Raw genomic sequence first — 27,003 nt, 5'->3', positions numbered from 1 at the left:
CAAGGTGGTTCTAAGCAACAGCGAACAGTGCCACCAAAGGGAGGGGGCAGCTGGGGAGGGGTATGTTGGCCCTTCACACAAAGCCCTTGGCCACACTTCAAGGGGGTGGTTCCCAAAACAGCAGTTAATCACAGATGGCAAGAATTCTTGCACGTACACCGAGTGTCCCAACTTCAATCATTAATACAAATCTTAAACCATTAACACTTTCTTTTTTAATCCAAGAGATATTTAAGAAAACACACTAGCTGCCAAGCAGTGCATAATATTAAATAACATATACCAATTTGCTGCAGGTTTTTCCATCATTCCACGTGCAGGAGGAGCCGCTGGAAAATTCACTGCAGGCACTTGACAGGGAGATCTCACTGCTACTGCAGCTGCTGCGAGGGTAGAGTCGGCTTGGCCCTGTTTTGTGAAGTTGACTGTGACATTTAATGGTTGGTACTCCGGATCGCACATGTTGCTGGCATTCCTGTTCAACACAAGCAGAGATTTCACTTAAAAAATAGTGAGCAAAACTGTACGTGAAGGTTGAATTAGTTATAATTAGCAACGGGAGCAGGTGCCACAATCAATCAAGTTGTTTGGAACACAGGATGAACCTTGCGGTATAAACATGCGTTTAAAGCGAGCGTACAGCTGCTCATGCCCGCCACATAATGCCCCCCCTTCCTGCCATCCCTGCTTCTTTATCCGTGCCCCCACTCTACTGTGCCCACATCCCAATTGCCTGGAGGGGGTTGCAGAGCTGCAGCACCGCTGCTCTGCTCCTCTTATGTCTGCCGACCTGCCGTGGAAATTAAAGTGAGGCCCCGATTGGAGCCTCACTTCGATTTCCATGGCGGCCATATGAGGTTAGTACTTCTTTGAAAGAATGGGTTGTTGCTTCAAACAAATAAATAGCTATTAGCACAACGGGACTAAAAGCCATAGTAATGGGTTATTTGAGGCGTAACAGTTAGTAACGTCCCGGGACCCTCATTAAGTTGAGCCGCACGCCATTACCTCCCAGTACAGCCCAAGAAACTTGTAATTAAGGTTATAAAAAACACATGGATGTGAATGCACAGACATAATGATGCCGTTCAGAGCTCGACATAAGAATCTGAGGTGGGAGTATTGACTTCTGCTTTTTGGAAGTTGAGGGTAAAAGGATTTTTCAAGGTGTAATAAAGTAGCTCACATTGTTAACTGCGTAAATCTTAGCAAGTAAAGATATCCATTCCCTTTAAAATGTAGTCAGTGAAAAAAATCGTGGTGAAAATTCACCTGTAGTGAAAATGTCTCCAAGGAAAAAGTAGTCCAAAAAGGCATCTAAAAAGTTGCCAAAAATGCAGTGCTGTTAGGGCTAAGGAGGGTTTATTGGGCTTGTGGTTGCTAGGTTCTGGATTAGTTTAGGGTAGGCTAAGGCTAGGGATTAGGGTTAGAGTAAAGATGCTGGTTAGAATAAAGCAAGGGTTAGGGTCAGAGTAGTTTTGGATGGCTGGTGATGTTGGGGTTTGTTTAATGGCTTGAGTAGATTAGGAATCGGGGTGCGTTTTGGGATGGGGTTACAGTAAGCCTAAGGCTAGTAGAGAAAGGCTATGTGTTAAAGAAAGGGACTTGGAGGTGGGGACGCCCAGTGATGTTGGCCTAGGAGAGGTGTCAGGCTAAACCTAGGGGTTAGGGTAGAGTACGCATTCGGATAAGTGTCAGAGTTACGGTTATGGTAAACCTAAGCTTAGTATTTGAGCAAGGGTTTGGATTAGGTTAAAGCATATGAGCTGTGTGGAGGGCTGGTGATTTAGTTAGAGCTAGGATCACTGTGCTCTTTCTACTTATTTGGTGTTTTCTATCGCATCATATCCAAAATATCCTTTAGCACGCTGAAGGGTTAGTGTTGGGGAAAGCTTAAGGGTTCAGGGTAGAAGAAGGGTTGTATTTAGGGTTAGAGTTAGGAATGGAGTTAGGGTGATTGTGGAGTGCTGGTGTTTGGGGTTTGGGCCATTGGTAGGGTTACAGCCTTGTACATTTTCAGGCTTTGCATTGCTTGTATTAAATGGCAGCATTTTGAAAGCATACATTTGCTGACTACTTTTTCACATGACTACATTCAACATTTTCACAAGGAACCGAATTCCTAAATAAGACATGCAAAGCTGATGCACCGGGTCCAAACGCATGAAAAGCTGCAATGGAGGAGTAAAAAAGGGGCAGGCACCTGTCTATCGGATTCTCCCTGTTTATTTTGTATGGGAATACCTCCCTACCTTTAGGGCGCAAAATAGAAAGGTACTCTGCTTTTCTGGAGGGTTGATAATCTCGGTGCCTCCATTCTAAACTCATTCAGTGCTTGCAAATCTTGTATAATCGATGAGATCTCGTTCAATAAAATGTTGCAAACTCATTGACTCCTTCCCATCGGATGATTTAACTTCTTCCATGTAACTAAAGCATGTTCACACTGAGGAAATACAGAATGATTGGCCTGTGAGCTAAATCCATGACTAAGGAATAGAAGACACACCATTAGAATGGCGACTATGGCAACTTCGCAAAACAGCTGCTCATGCCGCAACGCCATGTCTAGTCCACTGTTGCCTATCAGAGTAACAGATTGGGGTTCTGGGACAGAGAACCAACGTTGTACACCTAAGCAAAACCAGAAAATACAACTGTAGTGAGGCGCTATGTCATTTTGATTAACCAAATTACTTTGTTGTGATTTACTTCGTGTATGTTACTTCGAATTTTACTTCACGTTTCTTTTCAGGGGTTCCCTCCCTTACCCCCTTTCTCCTTAACTACCACATCCACCTCTAACCCCTCTTCACCCCCTTTAAACCCTTAACCCACAAATACCTATAAATATACAAAGTAATTCGAAGTAATATACACAAAGTAAATTAGAACTAAGGAATGTACTTTGTGAAAACAACAGAAGACTGAGTGAGAAGGAAAAAGAGGGCAAAAAGCTGAAGAAATGGATTTCGGAAAAGGAAAAGACACTCTGCTATAAACAACAAAAATTCAAAAGTGATGAAAAGTTGTTGAGGGGATTATCACGAATTACACAGCTGCACTGTTAGCTGCAATTTCCGCAAGTATGAGGCATAGAGACGATCAGCTATGCGTTGGCTGCATTGCTTGAAATAATGGTCTTAATTCTGAGTTTGGCTGTATTTCAATGATATTCCTGTGGGAATATTGCCAAATGCACCTTTACCATCATGCAGTCTGGCAGGTTTAATGGCAGATTACGTGTGGCGGCATGGTGGTCATAATCCTCATTTTTTAGAACCAATAGGATTCCATTGGGGAGTTGGCCGCCAGTTACCCCTGCGCTAAATTACCCACTTTTTGGAGTCAACGTTTTGCTGGAGGTAAATCCTTCACTTCAAGATCAGACTTGCAATTCAGCCGTGCACTAAAACTGATGGTAGTTCTGTTACCGCACCAAAAATGTACTGCATTGCCAAACTTGTAATGATACCCAACGTGGTTAAGAGCCGTATCTCCCAAATAAACAGTTTACAACAAGGGTACCCCGGCCCGTGCGCAGAAACTGGATGTCCACCAGGAATATTCATGAGATGGGCTGGCATCCAATTAATTTACATATTCAGTGGTCATCCTGAAAACCCAAAAGGTTTGACGACAGGTGGGCCATAGTTGTGCACCAATGGTTTGCATGGTCGAATGTATGACAATGCAACTAGTTACTGTTGCTGTTTGTGTCACCTTATTCTTAGTAGTGTTTTTTCCGAGGCTATATTAGACACCTTAAGCAAAGAAGGGCGCAAGACCACTAAAGTCACGGATGCATCGACCTTGAGTTATGAAACACATCGACTTCAGCTTGTACCACCAATGGCTTCGGGTCATTTGTTCTTTATAGAGCGTACGTGCCAGTAGGACTTTGAATCGCGTGCAGCATCTCCACCACATAGAACAGAAAGCTTCTGCAGGAAGAGCTATAACCCTGCACGAGCATCTTGACAACTGCATTAGAGCCCCCCGAATATAACAGATGAGTCTCTGTGCACTGGACAAGGCAAATTAATTTAGTGTCGCCACCAGAAGGTCCGTCGAGAATGGAATCTCTCCATTACTGGATAATGCGCTTTGCTATCTAGTCCGCAGCTTTGTGCACGAAACTCTCCGTTGTAGCGTCATCCATCTTGGTGTCACTGCCAGACAGCTGGATCCTCCTGCTTATGCAATTTATTGACACTTTATTGTTGCCGTTAGTACTTTTGTAGTTATCACCCTTCTACAAATGCAATTTCAGCTGACGGTGACTAAATGCTAGCTTTGAGGGAGAGAGTAATGAAGAACAGAGAACACTTTGGGAAAAATATGAAACCTTTGTAGAGAACCATCAGACGGGTTCCACGCATTCATCTTCCGAAACGGCCATGCACTGCATCATGTGAGACCGCTTAGCAGAGGCAATCGTGTAATTATTGCCATACATTCAAATACTACACAGGAACCACGTCTTTAATAATAATAATTACAACTATCTCTGCGCTGCACAGCTGCCTTTGAATGTGCGTAAACCAGAGAGTGGGGGAGAGGCAGGCATGATCCGTAAACCCCCCTTTAGCTTAGAAATATAGATTTCTTTTTAGACTCGTTGGTGGCTCAAATGACATTTCGCCGGTAGGGTAGCTTCACGTTTATATCTTTATGAAAGAGTAAATGACCAAAGCATATGAAATAGGTTATTTTCTGCTAAACGTAACTTGCACTGAAACTGGGAAGCTTAAATTCCGACTCGCGATGCAGGCGTCACCTTGTGTGCAGTCAATCAAACACTTTGCTCACAGATCTGTGTTGTTCATTTGCAGCATGACCATGTTCACCCATCTTGGAACAAAATGGATTTATTCTTCTTACACTGATTACTTTCAAACCTATCAGTCCATCCCAGAGGTCTCAATTTGGATAGTAAGCCTTGCCTGACTGGCTCGACGTATGTTTGATTACTTCATACTATACAGACTTGTAACATAGCAGTACAGAACCAAAGGACTTGAGTAAATTCTTCATTTCCACCATTACCCTGCTGTCTTCCTTCTGTTACATGAACAGGATGACTTCTTCCATAAGGTTTGCACTGACCTTGGAAGGATGTATACGTATGTTGCGGGCTTCAATGACACCACTTCCACTCCACTGACGCCAGGTGAGATCTATAGAACAGATGTTGAGGCACACGACTCATTGCACACTATACAAACCCACCTGTGTATGGTCCCTGATTAACTGTGCTTGGAGTCCCAACTTTGGCTTTATTGCCCTGTAGTGTTGGGTGTCCTGACCCACGTTTAAGCTATCATGCCACAACATTTGGTGCTGTGGGCTTAGAAAATTCAAGATGGCGGAAAACCCACATGTGCGCCGAAATCCAGGAAAGCTGCGCAGTTTGTGCGCACACCGAAATGGTTGCCTCACTTGCCACCCACCAGTGCGAGAACGAAAGGCCGGGTTGCCATGAGGGAAATGGGTTGCCAAAGGAAAAACAGTAGCGCCGGTTAGCTTCAAAGCGCTTTAAAATCACCATTGGACTACCCGCACAGTAGTCTGAAACCATTGGGAATGGCAATGCTGATTGCCAAATGCAACCTAGAATTGTTGGGAATTCATTTTCTTAAATCCCAAAAATGGGTGCAGTACCAGTACTCACCACTATCCAAAAGCCGGCAGTTTAAAACCACCCTGTGTTTCTCTGAAGGCAGGCTCAAACTGTCTATTTTAAACATTGCAACACATCTAAAAACTCACTGGACACCAGCAGACATTTGGTAGAATGGAGTGTTGTGTGCCTACAAAATCTGGGAAATGAAGAGCCCAAAACAATGCTTATAACAAAACTGCTATGGAGTCAGCAGTTTAAGTTGCACTGGATTTAAAGACACTAAAATCGAAAATGTTTAGATTAAATGAGTGACCTATGTTTGGTGTCACATGCCTTTGTAACTGTTTAAATGTCATAGTTTTAAACTTAGAATCAACCTTCTAGCTGCATATGTGAAAATGTTTAGTTTTATTTGAATGCAGAAACTGGGGAACAGAAATGACAGCTTAAAGAGATTCCAATTTGCCTGGCAACTACCCCCATCAGGAGTGAAACTTGAGTCACAGCTGTGTTCCCAGGCCTAGCTGCCCTTTTGCTGCTCACACTAAGGATATGCCATCTATCTGATAATTGAATTACCTGTGCTCTGCAGGAGAGTGAACAATGCAACTCCCTTCACCCAGGCAGAGGGTTTATTGAGAGGATCATAAATGGCTTCCTCTTGAACAATGAGCCTCTCCTGACTCAGGCAAAGGTTTTATTACAGCAGTCGTAAAATGTAGCTTCCTCTTGGCAGAAGCTGGGAGGAGCACTGCCTGTGAGAGCAAGCTGGCTTGGCAGAACTGGATAAACCAGTATTTCTACCTTGTGCTGAGAGGAAACCACACCCCTTTGGAGCCAGAACATAACTTTAAAAAGATGGATCATTCATAGAGCGGACATGTGAACATTTTTATAAATGATACCATAATTCTTGTGATTTTTCTGCCCACATTTTAAGAGGTTTTTCGACCCGGTGGCGTGTTCAGGGGGGTTTTAGCGGAAAAGTGGATATTACTCTAAATGTATGCACGTTAAAAATCTGAAACTTCGTCAGTTAATGTCCATACTCCCTGCACACATGTATGTAAAGTTGGGTCAATGTCAGAAAGTGAAAAATCAGTTAAAAAGTCAATTATCTGCCATTTCTGAATGCAAGCTCTTAGAAACAGCAGATTTGGACAGAGACATGGCTAAATTCAGCCACACCATGTATATGTAATTTCAAGCAACTGTGTAACTGTGAAATATGTCTTTTATTATCAAATATAGAATGTGTGCAATCTGACAGAGGAGTGTCCTATCTGAAAGCCATAAAATGACATCCCTCTGACTCACAGTTCATTCCCCAATCAAATGATAAATGGAAGTTTGACCAATTAGAAGCTGAGAGAGAGGTAGGGTCAGTGATGGTAGAACACACCCACATTCTAAACACATAAAAGCAGACAGACAGGACAGATAGAGACCTTCAATTCCATCTGCAGCGGGACGCTCTGCCGGAAAAATCCATACTTACCTCCATCAATCTTCAAAGAGCCAACACTTAGACTCCAAGATAAACAGAGACTTCAGAACCTTAACCAAAAAGGCCACTGCCAGCAAGAGTATTTGTCAGCAGGCCTCAAAATATTTTTGCAACTGAACTCTTCAGACAGCCGGGCGAGCCGTCTGAATTTTGCCAAGAACTTTTGCAAGAACCCGGTGACAGAAATATCCAAAGAGAAGGCAGGACCCGACCCAGAGAACCGGTGCCTAGCAGAGACCAGGCCATTGTATCCAGAGTGCTGACCCCGATGCTGTGAGCAGTTCCAGAGGCCAGGCGCTGTGAGCAGAACCCGGGAAGACCTGACCAGACTGAAGTCCGTGACCAAGTCGCTTTCCGGTTCAAAATCTCTTGTGAGTACTCAGCAAAACTGTGCAGATCCAATCTCCTAGTAAAATAATATAATTCAATCTATTTAATCTAAGTAGAACTGCCTCCTAACTGTCACCTGTCATTTGTAAAGCTGTCACTTGTCATTTCCTAGTTGCAAGCTGCACTTGTCTTTTTGAACTTTAAAATTTCAAATCTGAAAAACGACCTTCACAAAATCGGTCATATCTCCGCAACCGTTTGTGCTAGAGACTTGCAATAACTTTCATCTGAAAGGTTAGAATCGTGGCTTTCCAACGAACCTAGAACCGCATTCCTACCCCTTATAGTTTTACTGCAATCGCGGAACACGCATTCGCGAATTTTACCGCGATTTGCAAATTTCTTCACATGTAAAAACTGCTGCTGCTTGCCTTCCATTTGCCAGAAATTCGTTTAACCTGCTAACTATCCCTGCATCATTGCTAGTGTGAGCCTGGACTAATATTAACTAGATACCACTCACCCTGAACCTCTGAAAGGGAATTAAAAGCATTTCCAACATATTTCTCATCCATTGCTAGCACATATCAAAGCATTTGGGCCTGTGTTTTCAAACTCCTATCTGTTTTCTGTAGTGTAAGCTTGCTGGATTGAACTGAATTACATTGAATTGCATTTCTGAGAATTGTGTGCCTTCCTCCCATTTTCTTGCATTGCATAAAGAGGGGGGGGGAGTGAATAGCCAGAGAAAAGTGATTACATTGTTTTGTTGAAATCATTTTGAGTATTTTCGGTACTGCATTTCATTCAACATTGCATCCATTTGAACCCTATAAAGCATTCTCTACCACATTATACTTCTGTACCTATTTACCAGTGTGCTACCTTATCCATTTCATGTCAACTCCTTAGTGATTATCAAGAAGTGTGCTAGTGCCAGATTCTCCGTTGTTAATCTTTATCATACCAGATTAAGTGTGATATTCAATTATTAATTTATTATAAAGTGTGATATATCTATCTATTGTTTAAATTATCAAATAAACCTTTTAACTTGCAAAACAGAACTACTTCTTGGCTCAGTGGGGTCAGGGGGATTCCAAGAGAGGGGTGTTATATAGGGGTAGTCATCCAGAACGCATGAACTGGACCTAAAGATATATCAATAAGGGTTTTCATTCAGTATTCTAGACTAGGCGTTAACTTAGCTGTAGTGCTGAATTGAATCCTCTTACAGTAGTAACACTGACAAAAGAGGGAAGTGGCAACAGACTCAACAAACTCAACCTCTGCTTTTATTTATTCAAGCCTGGCGGGGCTTACGTCGCGCTGCATAGAGAGGCACAATGTTCAGGGGATGGACTAGAAACCATTCTGATACACAGCCCTCCAGAAGGGGTTCTCTTTGGATCCCGTTCTAAGGTGACGTTCAGTAGTTCCCTTCAGTTTTTGAAAGACCCAAATGGGCATGAACCAAGATGGCTGGCTTCTGTTTCTGGGGCATTATAGACAGAAGGAAAGATCTGTTACTAGATAGGGACGGCGGTGGAGAACTTGTTGCAACCCTTCACATATCCTTGAGTCTTGCTGTTTTTTCTGCCTAGCTATTGTCTCTATGACTTAGCCTAATCACCCTTTTGTCCATTTGTCCGATGCACTCTCCTCATCTATTTGCCTGCTCAGGCCTTAGTCTTGTGTCTTTGCCACGGCCACAGCCCCGCTCCACATTTGCCTGGTCAAGACCTGTCCTCCCTTCCATATTTACATGCTGCCTCCTTCTACTCCTTCCCAGTGTCATCAGTGGTATTATTCCCCCATGGGGGCTTGCAGAAATGTATTCCCCTAAAATGGTTTTCCTGTATGGCTTGAGAACCATTCTTGGGATGAACAGCCAACTCGGGTTGGACCTGAATTTTGGTAAGGTGGAGTTAGGGCAGCACAACCCATTCTTGTAGAGATGGCACAGATGCCCCTAAGCAAGGCGAGTAACTGGCCTAATTGAGTGCATAGACCCAAGTGTACCCAATCTGCTACTGTAACTAGTAAAGGCGATTTCAAGCTAGTGAAACTGCATGTGTAATGCCTTCTCTGAAGTTTCTAAATCACAATAGCCAATTACCTACAACAAATGAAGTGGTCAGTCTTCTCCCAACATAGGGCTGTCAATAAATAAAGCCTACTTTGTCGATTACAAATATCCAAGTACCACCGCACTCCTTCTATTTTCATCACTGGATGCAAGTTGGATCTAAACAAACAACCCCTTCTGACCTGTGGTCATGAGTATTTTAGGGATGAAGTTAGGTTGCTCTTGAAAACCACACTGAGACATTCTTTAGCGGTAGCCTTCTGCCTTGGATAAGCCAAGTCCTTCACTAACCCATCAGTCTGTTTGTCCTCCAACAAAAAAAATGTAAACTGCCTTTCCTGTGTACTCCTTTGCTCTGTACATCTGCGTTATTTGCAATTCAGCGCTCCAATTACGAATAAGAGAGAGATGCCAAGAACAGTGATGATCTCGTTTATCATACAAACGTTCCCCATTTCAAGCAGCAGCCGAATGTCTCGAAAATAACACTTATCAGTAATAACACCAGAGGATCCAAGTTCTATCTCTTGACTTGTCAACGTGACCTCTAACTTAATTTCCAATTCATTGGTCTATTGTTGTATTGGCAAGCACGTCTTTCTTTTTCTTGTCATTACTTTTGAAGAGTATTCCATTTCTATAATTTCTCCCCACGCCAGGCTTCATATATAGCCTGATTCATGGAATTATTTGCGTGATAAACGCAGATTTGCGCGCCTTTCTGCTTGAAAATCCCATACTTCAAACAGGGATTTTCGGGCAGAAAGGCGTGCAAATCGGCGTTTTTCACACAAATAATTCCATAAATCAGGCTCATAGTCTTCTGGTTTCACTTTAGATTTCTCTTTCATATAATTTACTTCTCCATGTGCTCAGAGTTGCCAACACAAACATTCAGGCTTATTTTCACCCTTGAAAGCATGGTCTGTCCTGTTGAAAACTTTCCCAATACCATTATCTCTTATATATCACTAGAGGCACCTATATATCCTCATATATGGTCGTTATTTTCAACTTGCCATAGACCTTTATACTCAGCACGTCTTTCATTGATGTGTTGTTTCCAAGAGTCTCAATACCCCGTGGGATCAATTGTGTCTAAAGATTATCAGACTTCTCAGGTTCAAGTGTCTCTCAGAGCCTCTTAGCAAACCTTACGTTCAAGTAATTCTCAGGATTTCTCCACTCTTCTGGCTCACTCCACTGTATTTCCTTTGCTCCTGTTTCCTAACACCACCAACCATTTTTGTAATGTAAATGCTTTGAGTCAGTCAGAGTGACTACTGTATAATAACATCAGAATACATAAAAGAGTTTGTGTTACAGGAGCGAGGTACACATTCTTAGCCGACCTGATCACTGCTGCGCTTATCAAATTGTTGGGAGCGATAGAAATCTCCTGGAAGAAACATTTCTCATTTCTCAGTCTGAGCCAATTCGAGAGGAAGACTTCTCTTAAAAGTGACAAATAATTCCTGTTTAGCATGAAGATGGTGGTATTTACAGTGTACAGCCACTTGTCACGTGTTTTTTACTTCTGACCAGTGCGACCCAAAATCCATAAGCTAAACTAAACCAATAACATAATTTATTCTCACCCGTGACAACTGGTATGCCATTTTGGCAACAGGTGCCGAAAGGGCAGCAAGCCCAGGCCATGAATTAAAAGGGTATTGTTGCCTGATGTGGAGGTAGTTCAGCGAGTTACTGCAATTGCTTTAATTTAGTTTCTCTGTTAGTAATCTGTCTAAAAGATCAAATGGTTTGAAAGTAAAAGTGCATGGCTCAGTGTGAGCAAAACATGCCATTCGAACATCAGTACAAGGGGCTCTCCGAATGGATGACAATGGCATAAGACTTTAAAGGGCAGGTTGGTGCACCTATATTTAAAATCTTGTTAAGCATGTGACCCTGGAACCTGCCATCCACTAACTTTGAATTCAATTTCAGGCACAACATTGGACTCGATAACATGGGGCTTTATATGGGAGAACCTGGAAGAGTGGAACTTAATAAAGAGAAGACAACACGTCCTTCTGCACAACAAACCCAGAGAATCTCTTCATACAATACAAGCAATATTAGGATGTTGTGTTGTTGACAGCTCTTCTCCAATTTACCGCCAGGTGATTTCTGTTACTGGGCAAGAACACCAGTGTGCTTTATGGTCCTCGGATAAGGCACAGTATTGCAGGTGGATATGGAGTTGGTCGATCAGCGGTGCCTGGGAGACTCGATTGGGTGGTAGTTTGCTAGGATTCAATGTTTGTTTCTTTAGTTTAGGAGCGATGAATTTGTATTTAGACAGCAGAGAGACCATGCCAGCCACAAGAGAGGCGCAAGACTGCTGCTTAGGGGTGTGTGAACTGGAAGAACTAAACCCCCTCCTCTGGCATTGAAACAGTTCAATTGGAAAGAGGTTTCTTAGAGGAAGATACAATCCTGGACATTTCAAATGTGTAAACAGTACATGAAGTAAGACATACATTAGGTTAGCAAAACTGATTAACTGAGAGAAAACACTTGATTAGCAATCAAACTTAAATGATTAGCAATGTTAGTATCATTATTTTCAATGGAATGTGACTTTAAATGCAACAAGACATCAATAAAGACTTTGCTATACTTTGCGTGTATGCAGTTTGTATTTCATTAGACAGTCAAGCAGCACCTGGTTGCTCGCAGGGTCAAACTAAATAGACTCCCCAATCTACAAGCAGGAGCTAAATATGTCTCAGCAAATTTGATTGCTGCTTTCAATTTTTCAATTCAATGTTTTTAAATATAAATGGGGGACGGTTAAAATTCTTCTCAAATGCAGCTGTATGTTTTGGGGCCCATGGTTGGTGTTGTAGAACAGTGGAGCTCACCCTCTCATCCTGCTGCCTGAGACCGCCCTTGGTCCCCCCCACACGCGGTGAGCATTTCACAGGCTTTTTTTCTGCTTTGTGCATTTCGGCGCCATTGGGATCAGAAGAAATGCATTTTTAAAGCTTGCATTTTAACTTGAAATTGACCTATGAGGTTCGACGCTTGTGCCCTTATTTGGCCTGTGTGTTGGTGCTGCCACGCTGAACACTTTGCTTTTCCTGGGCCTCGAGGCCCTGAAAAGATGGCCACCCTTGCACAGATGTCGCAGCCCTACGTTGCCTGCTGAACCGGCTCTCCCTCCCAATTAGTTGGCTGGGGCTCTTCCACCAATTCCAGTAACCGGGAGGCGGGAGCTGGACCGAGTCACTTAAGGCCCGCAACGGAGCCCTGTGCTGCTCATTTCACAAACTCTAGCAGCCCTGCCTGAAGACCTGCTGAGGAGCTCCCTCTCATCCTGCTGCCTGAGACCTCCCTTGGAACCCCCCCACGCAGTCAGCATTTCCCTGGGGTTTTTCTGCTTTGCCCAATTCGGCGCCATTGGGATCAGAAGAAATGCATTTTTAAAACTTGCATTTTAACTTGAAATTGACCTACGAGGATTGAAGCTTGTGCCCTGATTTGGCCTGTTTGCTGATGCTGCCACGCTGCACACTTTGCTTGTCCTGGGCCTGGAGGCCCTGAAAAGATGGCCACCCTTGCAGAGATGTCCTAGCATGCTGAACCGGATCCCCCCCAATTGGTTGGCTGGTGCGCTTCCACCAATCCCAGCAACCGGGAGGTGGGAGCTGCCCGAGTCACCTAAGGCCTGCAATGGGGCCCTGCCTTGCCCTGTCCGCACCAGTACGCTGCTAGCTGCCCCTCCTCTGATCCCCCATGAGTGTCTGTATGCCCCCCTCTGGTCATCTGTGAGTGTCTGTATGCCCGCCCCTCGGGTCCTCCATGAGTATCGGTATGCCCCCCAATCCTCCTCTGGTCCCCCGTGAGTGTCTGTATGCCCCCCACCCCCTCTCTGGTCCGCTGTGTGTGTTTGTATGCCCCCCACCCTCTCTGGTCCCCCGTGAGTGTCTGTTTGCCCCCCACCACCCACTGGTCCCCCATGAGAGTCTGTATGTCCCCCCACCCCTCCTCTGGTCTCCCGTGAGTGTCTGTATGCCCTCCACATCCTTCTGGTCCCCTATGAGTGTCTGTATACCGCCACCCCCACTGGTCCCCCATGAGTGTCTGTATGCCCCCCTTTTGGTCCCCCGTGAGTGTCTTTATGCCCCGTGCCTCCTCTGGTCCCCTGTGAATGTCTGTATGGCCCCCACCCCCTCTCTGGTCTCCTGTGAGTGTCTGCATGCGCCCCACCCCCACCTATGGTCCCCGTGAGTGTCTGTATGCCCCCCACCTATGGTCCTCCGTGAGTGTCTGTAAGCCCCCCACTCCACCTCTGGTCCCCTGTGAGTGTCTGTATGCCCCCCACCCCCTCTAGTCCCCTGTGATTGTCTGTTTGCCCAACTTATAATGAGGCACAGCAATTGAAAAATCTTGTATACAGGAAGGAGTTGAAAATGACCCTGACAAGCTTTTGGTTGCTACCATGTCATTTCAGAATTACCCGTTCCCTTAGGAAGCGGGCCCACTCATTCATTTTGCACCTCCGACATAGACTGCACTGTAACATTGACTGTTCTAAGCCCGCCTTCAACATCTCTAGTACTGGCAGCCCCTTTAAATCATACTGCTGCACAGTGCCATTGGCTACCCTGTTATACCCACCCCAATTACCCACCCCGTTGTAATCGTCGGCTGGCTCCATCTCAAAAGATAAATGCTTTCAACTTGCAAAGTTCTCAGAGAGGGCCCTTAAAAAAACTCCAAAATAAAAAAACAAAGGAATTTGGGGAACATGGCCCATTTTTTAACTGAAACCTGATCAGATTTGTGATATAACTTTAGCAAAAATTGGGAGACTAGTGTTGCGGCTGTTGACATATTGTCAAGACCACCTTCAAGCAAAGCTGACAGAATCCACTAAGGTTTTTCTTCATTATGAAAGCTTTCCTTGCCATTGTTGTATGCCTTTATCTTTCATTTTAGATCAATAACTTGCTAATTAAGTGTTTGGTTGTCATTTTCTCCCACTGATCTATGCTTTGCGATGGTATGCGCTTGTATTTATCCCACGAGCCCCACATGACAGCCAAGCTGGGTACCTTTAGCCATGCGCGTGAAAACCTATCCCGACTGAAAAAGAAAATGCACAGCACATGAATTTTTAAAAGTTCATACATAATATATCATAAAAGTAGTATGAATAATACGGTGCCTGGCCTGTAATAAAAGGCGGCTTGACCATTTCTCAGAGACTATGAGATGTAATCAATGCCTAAAATAGCATCATGGGGAGTGGGCCAGGATAGATTCTCTCTTTGTACAGAGTGATGCGTCCCGCATACAGCACGCGACAGGGCACGGCGCAGAATACGGCAGAACTGCACAGCGACCAAGGTATCTGCACCCATCTCCGCAGTGCTTGAAGATGCGTGTCATAGCGCACCTGTGGCATCACATTTTGCGCAAGCCAGGATACAAAATTTAAAGGAATTGGCTCTGCACCAGAAAAGATGTGGGCCAATGGGGAGGAGATGTCCTCTGGTAGCGAAGATGCTGACCTTGGAATTTAGAGGCCTAGGTTATGGTGCCTGCATGTGACAAAAAATAAAAAGTGTGGATCTAGGTGAATCATCTTATAGTCCTGTGACTTACATATTAAATAAGTGTAATGTAAATATGCTGTGTGCAACCTAGCAACCAATTACATGGTTATACAGCCAGGGCCAGTCCTAGGATTTGTGGGGCTCTGGGTGGCAAAAGATGTGTGGGGCCTCTTTATTTGCATCACAGAAAATGGTGTCACAAAATGTGTCATTAATATCCGTGGGGATCAAATAAACTGATGTTCAATATCTGAGTATTAACTGTTAACATTATGGCTGTAGCAATATCAGGAGTGAGGCTTATTTTGGAGTAGCCGACCGAGTGAAGTGAATCATTTGTAGAGATGGGTACCTCAAAAGAAAGCACTGTGATGAGAAAGAGCAGGACAAAGAGTAATGAAGACCACTGCTAAGCAATTAAAACATACCTTATGTGACAGCACGGTCCAAGGATGTAAGGGCAGGGACTGGGCATGGGTCAGACAGGGAAAAGTGCTTTTGCTGCAGGATAGCACAATCATAACAAAGCCTATTTACCAGAAAGGTACAGAGGCAGTCAGAGTAAGCAATTCCACAGGTCTTCAAATGTCACCAATAGGGACCAAGTCCAGAAAAAAGTGTAGTGGATCACTAACATATGCAAAGGGACTGAAAGTATCCTAAAGTGAAATATGCAAATTTAATTCAACTGGCCTTTCCTAATAGAAGAACATTCAAAATAGAAATGAGCATCGTCTTTCATGAAATAACAGAGAAAAAAACCCAGCTAGATGATATTCTCCTAGAACACTGCTGGCAAAGTATAAAAGGTCTGCACCTTTTACCCCAAAAATCTATATTGAAATATATTCGATGGGAAGCAAAAATACCCATACAAGGCGTGTGCTTTGAAGACACTTTCATGTGGTTTTGTGGGTTAGTGGGTTCAAATCCTCACGGGCAAAAACTGGAGCAAACAAGCTTTTATGCATGCTGGCCTCAAAATCACCCAAGGGGGATGGAGTTGGCACTGTGAAAAAAGTGGGCGGATGCTGTCAACTGGCAGGTAATCTCAACTTGTAACCTGAAAATCATCTTAGGGCCAGGTGGAACATCTTCAGTCCAGCAAACTCTCTTCCCACATCCATGGACCTTCTAAATCATCACAACAAATGTGACCTCTGATCTTTTCCCCTCCTCACCATGACATTTGTCTTTCAACAAGTCTCTGTTGAAAAATACACACATCATAATTCAAGTACTCCAGCAATATAGGAATCCTTATAGAAATATGTTAAAACAAAAAGACTACAAATGTTGTGTTAATTTCACCCCATCTTGAAGACTACAAATACCAGACTACAATTACACAAAGTTGTAAAGAATGGCTTGTAGGCTGTCTTTCAGGACATAAGATATACAACAACTTCAATATAGACAATTGTAATATTGAGGTTATGAGTAAGGTGAAGACCCTGGGCATCTATTTAGCCAAAAATCTATCTGAATATGAAGGCCCAGGTGAACAGTTTGATCTCCTCCTCGTCCTACTTTATTAAACTGTTCCGCCATCTACAACCCCTTATATCTGAAAAAGACTCTGAGACATTAGCCAGGGCCATAATAGGATACAAATTGGAGTATTGTTGTAGCTTGTTGGTGGGCATCCCTCAATCTGACTTTCAACGCCTCCAGATCATTCAAAATGGGGAGGTTAGGGTCATTAAGGGCCTCCATAGGAGAGACCATGTATCGGAGGCAAGAAGAAGTCTTCAGTGGCTCACGATTTGGGCCAGGGTCTCCTTTAGGTTATTACTTATCACCCACAAATGCATGATGGGCCAAATGTCAGCTTACTCATGGAAGCAATTGTAATAACACACAGCACCTGGTGCCTGAGATCAGACAATACCAACCTTCTTAACACCATTTGCTGTAACACCAATAAGGCACGGAACAGGACCTTTGGTATAGTGGCTCCTCTGGCATGGAATGCTTTAATGCCCTCGTTAAGGACCGTATCCTCAACAGAGGTCTTCAAGGAAAAACTTAAGACACTGCTCTTCTCTTAAGTTTCACCTATCCAGATGATGCTTCCGCCTCTGGGGGGTCCGTGCCCCTCCTAGATGTTTCTGTTGTGTTCAGTTCAATGTATGTGAGTTAGCGCCCGTAAGCCCATGGGTACCACGTGCTCATTACAAATATATAAACATAAACATTAATCATAACAAAAGATAATGTGAAATGGTAACCTTTTGCAGCGTTTCACAAAGGCATGCTTTAAATGATGTGTGTGAAATGTGACATTCTTAAAAAAAGTATTTAACACACCAAATACAGACATATTAATATTAACGAGTGCACAACTCATTTTAGTCATCATATTTTAATTGAAGACTGATTTGGGTGGTAACTCGTTTTTCTGCAAAATGCCCCCTTTTAACCCCTTGTCCAAAACAAAGGTTCTTAAATGGACTATTACTTTACACAAAGAGCATGATAAGCCCTAACTGTGTGATGGGCTTCTGTGGAGGTGGGCAGGAGATATTTGACTCTAGAAGCGTGTCACAGGGGGTTGGGTGCTGACAGCACAGCCTCTCTAAAAAGGCACAATGAAAAGCCCTCTGGATAGGAGCAGCCCAGCCCTCTTCTTATACTCGTGGCAGCAGTTGTCTGTGGGGGACCCAAGAGCAAGGGGTGGGGGGACAGCACAGACTGGCCATGCCTCGGGCCGGCTCTGTAAACATCACACCCTCATCATGCGGTAGGCTGTTTTCTATCATTTGAAATCACCCGCTGCTTAAGCACTATACCGCTCTGTGTGCCTCATTTTTGCTGAGGGTGGAGACTTGTGGTGTGTGGAGCAGAAGGTAGGGGGGTGTGCACCGCCTATTCTTCAAATGATTGATAAGGGAAGAATGCAATGCTGTTTTACAGCTCTCCTGGCACTTAGGGGGAAAATTGGGATACACCGGTGTGCTGCACCTGTTGCTCAGGCACAGCACCCATTAATTTTTCAAAGCACATTTCACTTGGAAATGCTGTCATATGTTAAAGGAATGCCTTCAAATTGGACACCCCTGTAGCACACAGTCCATGTCGCAAGTCCTTGCACCCACCAGCAGAAAAAGAACAACCTGCAGCACTCCTTTGTACCCACAGCACGCACAATCTCTGCAGCACTACCTTCCCAAAACAGCACACAAAGCCTCTTGCAGAATCCCCTTCTCCCGTAGGAGACACTGCGGGCTGCGATACATAGCACATTTCTTCCCCCTGCATCACAGCAAACTTATTTTAGGGCCACTTTTGAGAGTGATCAAAAGGGGTCGCTTCCTCATAAGGGCCATGCAAAGTCTGAAAGACAAAAACTCACAGGAGCCTTGCCCCATCATGAAGGGGGCAGCCTTTTGGGTCTTAAGGGACTTACATGACTCTGAAACTCGCTCCTGAGCTGCCTCATGCTTCGGTTCCTTTCCACCTCCGTCAGCAGGTCCACGGATGAGAGGTCTAGGATTCGTGAATGAAGTTTCTTTGAAATTGGAAAAAGAAAAAACGAAGCTTGAAAACTTTGACAAATAAATACATCTTAAGATATCGATATTGTAAGAGGATTCAATTCAACACTACAGCTAAGTCAATGCCTAGTCTGGGATACTGAATGGAAACCCTTATTGATATATCTTTATGTCCAGTTCATGAGTTCTGGATGTCTACCCTTATATAACACCCCTCTCTTGGAATCCCCCTGACCCCACTGAGCCAAGAAGTAGTTCTGGTTTGCAAGTTAAAAGGTTTATTTGAGAATTTAAACAATATATATATATATATATATATAACACATTATAATAAATTAATAATTGAATATCACACTTAATCTGAGCAGTAATCAATAATGGATAGTCTGGCACTAGCACACTTCTTTATAATCAATGATGAGTGGTTATAGGATGGATAAGATAGCAACAATACTTTTATGGTTTCAAATGGATGCAAGGTGGAATGAAAATGCAGTACAGAAAATACTCAATATGATTTCAACAAAACAATGTAATCACTTTCCTCTGGCAATCCACTCCCCCCTTTATGCAATGCAAGGAAATGGAAGGAAAACACGCAGTTCTCAGAAATGCAATAAAATGTAATTCAGTTCACCCCAGCAAGCTTAGACTACAGAAGTTTGAAACACAGACCCAAAATGCTTTTATATGTGCTGGCAATGAAGTGAGGAATATGCTGAAAATGGTTTTAATTCCCTTTAAGAGGTTCAGGGTGAGTGAAATATACTTGGGATGAGTTCAGGCTCACTTTAGCAAGGATCTAGGAGTAACTAGCAGGTTAAGCAAATTTTTGGCAAAGGAAAGCAAGGAAGCTGCTGTTTTCACACGTGGCTGGATTTTTAACCAAATCGTGAATCGCGGCAAAATTCGTGAATGCGTGAATCACGATTACGGCAAAAGTCTGAGGAGTAGCAATTCGGTTCATTGAAAAGCTGAGATTCTAAGCTTTCAGGGGAAAGTTAAACTAAGTTCCTAGCCCAAACGGTTCCAGAGATACAGACGATTAAATAAAGGTAGTTTTTCGGATTTGAAATTTTAAAAGTTCAAAGCGACAGGTTACAGCTTGCAGCTAGAAAATGACAGGTGACAGGAGGCAGTTCTGGTTAGATTAAAATAGATTGAATTATATTATTTTAACTAAGAGATTGGTTCTGCACAGTTCTGCTAGGTACTAACAATATATTTTAGAAATATGCCTCGCCACGGATCTGGTCAGATTTTGGACTGGACTACGGTTCTGGTCTCGGCACTTCACAGTGATCTGGATCAGCTCTCTGGTTCTGCTAACAGCGGTCTGGGTCACTCTGGATCTCTGGCCTCTGGTTCTGGATCCTGGATGTAACACTGCTTTCTGGGTACTGCTACAGGTTCTGGAGATTGATGGATTTGAAGTCTGGATCTCTGGATGTGAAGTTGTCGGTCAGCATGCTCCGCGGCAAATGGAATTGAATGTATCTACCTGTCCCAGCAGTCTCTTTTTATGTGTTTTGAAAGCGGGTGTGTGCCTGGGCCTAGCTAAGCCTGCCCCTTTCTACTTGTCATTGGCCCAATTCTCCCCTCTCCCATGATTGGGGAAGGAACTGTGAGTCAGAGTGATGCTGTAGGTTTTATGAGTCAGAGGATCCTCCCCTGGTCATTTGATCAAAATACACATTTCTCAAATACACAGTGGTTTGTCATTGCATGTACATATTACCTATCGCATGAGGTATACTCTGTTCAAACTCTGCTCTTCCTAAGGGCTTGCATTCAAAAATGGCAACTTATTTTCGATTTTAGTGGGTTATGCAACCTTGGTTCTTCATTAAAAGTTATACACATATACACGGCCTGTCCATACATACTCCAGTAAATTCCCATGTCTCTAGCTTAAACATATAGTCTGTAGTATACATAAATAGCAGGGTTTTGCCCCAGAACATCACACAAATTGGAGTTTGGGCTTGAATCGAAGGTACATTTTTTAAATGCAGGCTCTCAAAGTTATACATTCCTGTCATTTGATTAGAAAGAGTTATCAGTGTTTCTGTAAAATATATATTTTGCTTTCAATTCAGTTCTCAGAGTGTTGGAGTCCGCCTCCAAGACTTGGGTGGGTCAGTGATCACATGTGTCTTCTGGCAGGCAGGCCTTTGTTGACAGGAAACAGTCAAAATCAACATATTCTATTCAATTGCAAGAGCCTATTGTGTGGTCTCCAGGAGGCTCCCAGCCAGTCTGCCTTCTATCAATCAAGAGGTCATGTGAGATTCTAACTCCTGGTGTGAATCTCTGGAGGTGAGAGGTTTCCCAGCCTTTGGCCTGTTAATTAAATCAGATTGTCATCTGGGAACAGCATGTGGTTAAGATTTTAATTAACTCCCAGCCTTTGATGTAAAGGCCTCTCCTGCAACTCCTGACATGCAGTTTCCCTGTCAGAGTTTAGACCGCTAGCGCCGCCCTCAGTCAAAAGTGGGTACTGCATGCAATTTTGGGATCTTTCTTGGATTAATGCATTCTAAACAGGAATGGTTCTTACATGGTAGTAAATCCTTGCTTAACATTGTTTTGATGGGGCTCCTTACAGTAAAATGGTTATGTGGAACCCCACAAAAGGGTTGAATCTTTAAAGTGGTCCGATGAGCCACGATTTCAGCAACTTTTTGACATCTGTAACAGCGGATTTTGTTAACAAAGATCTTTCTTTACACTGGTGGGTGGCAAGTTAGGTAACCATTTTGGTGTGCGCACAAACTGCGTGGTTCTCCTGGATTCTGGCGCACATGTGGGCTTTTTGGCCATCTTGGATTTTCTAAGTCCACAGCACCAAATGTTGCAGCATGATAGCTCAAACGTGGGTCAGGACACCCAACAATATGAAGAAAGGACAAATGGCCTCATTACGAGTTCAGTGGAAGTGGAAAAGCAGGTGGTAACACTGTTACTGCCCTCTGATTATGGGTTGATGAACCAATAAGAGGGAAAACCACCTGCACGTGCATGCCGGTATTACCACTATAAACGGTGGTATTTTATTTATTTATTTATTCAGATTTATTTAAAGCACATGTCAGCCCGGGGGCATCGTGGCGCTGTTACATAAAGCATACATAATCTGGTTACAGTGGAAGGAAGATGGTTACAAAGCAATTTTCATTACAGGAAACATTTCGTATCAGACGTATGCGAGCTAGTGTAGGTGAAGGATGGATGAAGTTAGTTGAATAGAGTGGTTTTGAGGGATTTGCGAAAGGAGTACAGCGATGGTTCTGCTCTGAGTGAGTTGGGGAGGGCATTCCAGAGCTTAGGTGCTATGTGTGGGAAGCCAATGCCGCCAGCTTTGGCTTTTCTTACAGTGGGTACTCGGAGTTGGTTGGCGTGATGGCTTCTTCTGGGACGGATGGAGGAGTTCTTTGTTATAGTTTCAGATAGGTAGGGGGGTGCTGTGTGATTGATGCACTTGTGAGTGAGAGTGAGGATTTTAAAGTTGATTCTTTCCTTGACTGGGAGCCAATGGACAAGTCTTCTGGCCTGTGAAATATGGTCAGTTTTGGGGATGTGTAGTGCAGCGCGGAGGGCGTTATTTTGTACTATTTGGAGCCTGCTTAGGTTTTTTGTCGATGTGCCTGCCAGGAGGGCGTTGCATTAGTCCAGCCCGGCTCCTATAGTAGCTCTGGCTATGGAGAGGCAGTTGGGCGTGGTAAGGTAGGGTTTTATGGCATAAATGAGTTTGGTGGTCAGAGAAGAAGCTGAGGCGATGGCGCTGGTTTGTCTGGTCATAGAGAGTGTGGCGTCAATGTAGACTCCTAATGTCTTGACAGCAGATGAGACAGGTATGCTAATACTGTCGATAATCATGTGAGAATAATCGGGGCTGAGTTTAGTGTTTCGCTGGGGGCTAGGATGATGATTTCGGTTTTGTCTCCGTTTAGGCAGAGACCATTGATAGCCATTCAGGTTTGGATAGTGGAGTAGATTTTGAGGAGGGCTTCTGAGTCTAGGTCGTAGTCTCCGGAGAGGGGGAGGAGAACTTGCGTGTCATCTGCGTAGTTTGTGTAGGCTATGTTGAGGGAGTCCAATAAGTCAAAGAGGGGTTTGGTGAATAGGTTATAAAGGGTCAGTGCAGTGCAAGACCCTTGTGGGATTCCTCAATTTATAGTGGTTGTGGGGGCGCTGTCCTGGTCAGAGTACACTTTCATGGCCCTACCTTCAAGGAAGGATGTGATCCAAGTGGTTGCCTTGTGAGAGAAGTGCGCAGCATTGAAGAGGTGAGATGTGAGAATGCTGTGGTCGACCAGGTCAAATGCAGCAGAGAGGTCGAGCAGTAGGAGGAGAGCAGGTTTGCGTGTGTCCATTATTTTGTTAATTTGATTCTTTAGATCTAGAAGGGCAGTTTCAGTCCCATGGCCTTTGCGGAAACCTTATTGTCTTTTACCTAGGATGGTGTTGGTTTCCAGGTAGTGTTGGATTTGATTGTGTGCAGCTTTGTCTAGGATTTTGAGGAGAAAGGGGACGGTGGTGATGGGGAGATAGTTATTACAGGAGGAAGGGTCGAGAGAGGTTTTTTTCAGGAGCGGGCGAACACAAGCTTCTTTTAGGCATTGTGGTACAGTTCCAGATGCAAAGGAAGCATTGATGAAAGCCGTGATGATGGGGGTGAGAGATTCTGAGCACTCTTTGATTAAGGAGGGTGGGCAGATATCCCATTTGCAGGTGGAAGGTTTGATTTTTTTGAGGAGTTCCTTGACTTCCGTCTCTGAGACGTCTCTGAAAGCAAAAGGGAGAGGGATATGATGAAGATGGATGAAGAGGAAGGGAGGTGCGTAGGCGCTTTGGGGCGTGTGCCAAGGGGCTGCATTTGTAGACAACAGATGTACAGGCAGGTAGACAATAACACCATTGGTCAGGGCTGCAAGGGGCAGGCAATAACAGAATAGATCAGGGCCAATAGGGGCAGGCAATAACACAATAGATCAGGGCCGCTAGGGGCAGGCAGTTGACGCAATAGATCAGTGCCGCTAGGGGCAGGCAATAACACAATAGATCAGGGCCGCTGGGGCAGGCAATAACACAATAGATCAGGGCCGCTAGGGGCAGGCAGTTAACACAATAGATCAGGGCCGCTAGGGGCAGGCAGTTGACACAATAGATCAGGGCCGCTAGGGGCAGGCAGTTGACACAATAGATCAGGGCCGCTACGGGCAGGCAGTTAACACAATAGATCAGGGCCGCTAGGGGCAGGCAGTTAACACAATAGATCAGGGCCGCTAGGGGCAGGCAATAACACAATAGATCAGGGCCATGTAGTATGGTAGTCACTTATAGGTTTCGGGCTGTTGAAAGTTAGACTTGAGCTCGAGGGCAGCGCAGGAGAGGTGGCGTGAGACGCTACACCTGAGATGTGAAAGGGTCAGGGGGTCCATTAGCTTGCTAGCTGGAGGCTGCATGCGGAAAGAATTTTGTTGTGGCGTGTGTAGGACTCACCTAAGTTCCTTTGCGAGAGGAGGAGCGTGCGTGGGCAGCATGACAGCCCCTGAGCGCCTGTAACGCTCTGTCAGCTCAGTCAGCTGTTGGCCTTCTTCCTAGGCCTTACTCCGCCCGCCGGCTACCGCCTGACGGTGATTGGGCATGAGTAATGTGGGTGGCCTCAACCAATGGGGATATTCCTGGATGCCTGGAGCCTTGGGGACAGGGTCAGGCAGATCCGGGCATCACGGTGGAGGACATCTTGGAATTTCGTTCGGCACTCAAACGCTGAGCAGAACAGTACCGCAATCAATGAGGAATTAAGAGGGGCAAAGCGGCCTTTGCAGATCCGGAGGCTGGTGGTGAGTAGGCAGTGGGCATAGAGGGGCTGCGTGGCTGCACGTGGAGTGCCTGGCCTTACCTCTACCTCCCAGACCTTTCTGCTTAGGATCCTGCTAGTGGGCACCGGCAACACGAGGCAGGGCAGGGAGCACCTGCTCTGGCAGATGGGATGAGAGACTGATCTGCACGTCAGCTCAGTCAGCTGTTGGCCTTCTTCCTAAAGGTGGTAAAACCTCCATTCTCCAATGAAGCAATGTGGGACCTTGGAATGCATAAATTGTTACCACTGGTGGTAACAGTAATTCTGTTTGGCGGTATCAGCACTAATACCACCAAACACATAATGCGTCCCAAATACAGTAAAACAGCTCTGGAAAATTCTTGCCTGGTCGAAGTTGTTATTACATTCAAGGTTTTCACGAATTAGAATACAACAACATGAAAGACACATCCCTAGCAATATACATCAAGGGCTGTTTGGGATGACCAGGGAAGGACACATGTTAAAAGTCCTCCAAGAAGCATTCACAAAGCCATCTGAAAGTAAACCCCCCTGTACTTAGCAGCTGCTCAGACCAAAGTGAATGATTGTAAAACTGCCCCTAATTCTAAGCAGCATTGATCTTGCGCGGCCCTTCCTTGTGCTCATTTCAGCTCAAAGTCATTAATGTCACCTGTTAGGAGCAATTAATGTGAATGGAAAATAATTACATTAGGGAGCCTGGGACTCGCAGGATTTTGAGCATTAATATTCGCATGCTGTTCAATTATATACTCAAATCTTTATTTCAGTTTTGCTTGGAAGATCTGCTAAACTGGTGCCATTTCTCCACATTAATTTGTATACTAATTACCAGGGCCTTCGGTGTGCATTAGGACTAATCTGTTTAATTGCAAATACAATAAAACTCATGAGTTATGTAAACAGCACTGCACAATTTGATGGTCTTAAGAAAAGAGGCATCTTACCACATAAAATCTACATGGCTCGTATCAGGTGTCCACTTCCAAAGTCATGGATTTTTTCGCTAATACCAAAGAACTGAGAAGAAGGCAGCAATGCCTATTTGTTCAAGTATTTGCTACTTGTTTCCTACCAACTCTCAAGTTTCAGACTTGACTGTTCTTTCAGCAAAGGACTCAAGATTTCCAAAGGGGGCCAAACACCTCGATCATCTGTTGTTTCAAAGGTTGCGCGTCTCAACCTTTGAAACAACTGAAGAGAGGGTCCCTGGAATGGCCCTTGTGCCCCCATGCACATGTCAGCACGAAGGATGAGAAATGAAAGATGCCAGTTGCTGTTTGGCCAACCCCCAGGTGGGCCAGTGCATTCCAAGTATGTGTGCAGATACTCTCTTAGACAACCATTCAAACCCTATCCAGCTGATGCCTCCGCGGATACCGGTACCCCATCACTGGTGCTGGTTGACGGATGACAAATATCCACCCGTGCTGATCTCATTAGTGAAAACACAGCATAGTTACGTTAGTCAGAAAGTAAACTCACATCCCTGCACAAAGTTCCGCAGACACACACGTTCACACAATGAGGAACATGCATGCAGAGTTCTGTAGATAGAGGACGGATACATATGCATACTGTCAGAAGTCTTTCCTTTTTACTAGCCAAACGCTGAAATGCAAGAAAGCAAAAGTCACACAGAACAAGTTTGCTACCGCTTTATTGCAACTACCCATATGGAGCTACAGGGACGTATAAGGAACCTGGAAGAGCCGAATACTACTAACCTCCAAGGAGAATAATACAATATATCAATATATATATATATATATATATGGAAACCATACAATGACTGTAGTGAATTCACATGAGCCACAGGCCTCAGAATAAGGGAAGAGGAGAGCAGACTCTGACGCATGAAGCACAGAGCCAGTGCTCAAAGCCAAGGACAAGAGCAGGAGGAAAATTCCTTGCTCCTGGGGCAGGGAGCCATCTGCAAAATAACAGACTAAATCCTCACTAATTGCAGACTGAAAAGCTCAGTTTTGCAGTCCTCACCCACGTGACTCAGCCAAGCCAAACAACAGCCATTTACCCGCGGTGGGAAGAGAAGCGGTTCCCAGCGAAGACAGACAGGCCGTCTCCCAAGCTAGGTGGCTACACCAGTGGCAACAATGGGGACACACAGTCTTTCTCATTACCTTGAAAAGGTCCACTGACTGCTGTGAACAGAACAGGGTCCCATGCCTGAGGAGACCTGCACCAGCCAATCAGGGAGCACGGATCCTGGGGTGGTGTATAATGGGGCTAGGACCAATGTTCATCCTACATCCATGTAACAATGTAATATAGTTTTTGGGGATGTTTCAGGCGAACCCACCTGACATAAGAAGACCAATCCAACAAACCATATAGGGGATACCAATAGGTGTTACTAGCCGAGCTACCTAATGGGTTTGGTTCTTAGGTTTTTGGGGAAAGGTTGGGAATTGTGATGTCATTATGAGATAAAAGCTTGTGACACAGGCTCAGGAATTGTGATTGCCAGAGACATTTGTGTTTCCTGTATGATCCCTGTCCATTTGGAAAATAA

At 44.4% G+C, this 27,003-nt stretch overlaps 1 protein-coding gene across 4 annotated transcripts in view; it reads right to left on the bottom strand.

Annotated features, from left to right (window-relative positions):
• The window catches only part of NCKAP5 (NCK associated protein 5), a 1,061,124-nt gene that overhangs the window by 207,128 nt on the left and 826,993 nt on the right, over window positions 1-27,003 (bottom strand). For all 4 annotated transcript variants that reach the window (XM_069616577.1, XM_069616575.1, XM_069616574.1 and 1 more), the window contains 2 exons: window positions 18,532-18,633; window positions 284-475 (listed from right to left, as the gene is read on the bottom strand). In XM_069616577.1, coding sequence (XP_069472678.1) covers window positions 284-475; window positions 18,532-18,633 — 294 coding nt within the window. The remainder of the gene's footprint in view (window positions 1-283; window positions 476-18,531; window positions 18,634-27,003) is intronic.

This window comes from Ambystoma mexicanum, chromosome 9, assembly GCF_040938575.1.
Source record: "Ambystoma mexicanum isolate Mex_15411 chromosome 9, UKY_AmexF1_1, whole genome shotgun sequence".
Lineage (NCBI taxonomy): Eukaryota > Metazoa > Chordata > Amphibia > Caudata > Ambystomatidae > Ambystoma > Ambystoma mexicanum.
The sequence above is the reverse complement of the archived record's forward strand: the minus strand, read 5'-3'. Positions and strand labels throughout refer to the sequence as shown.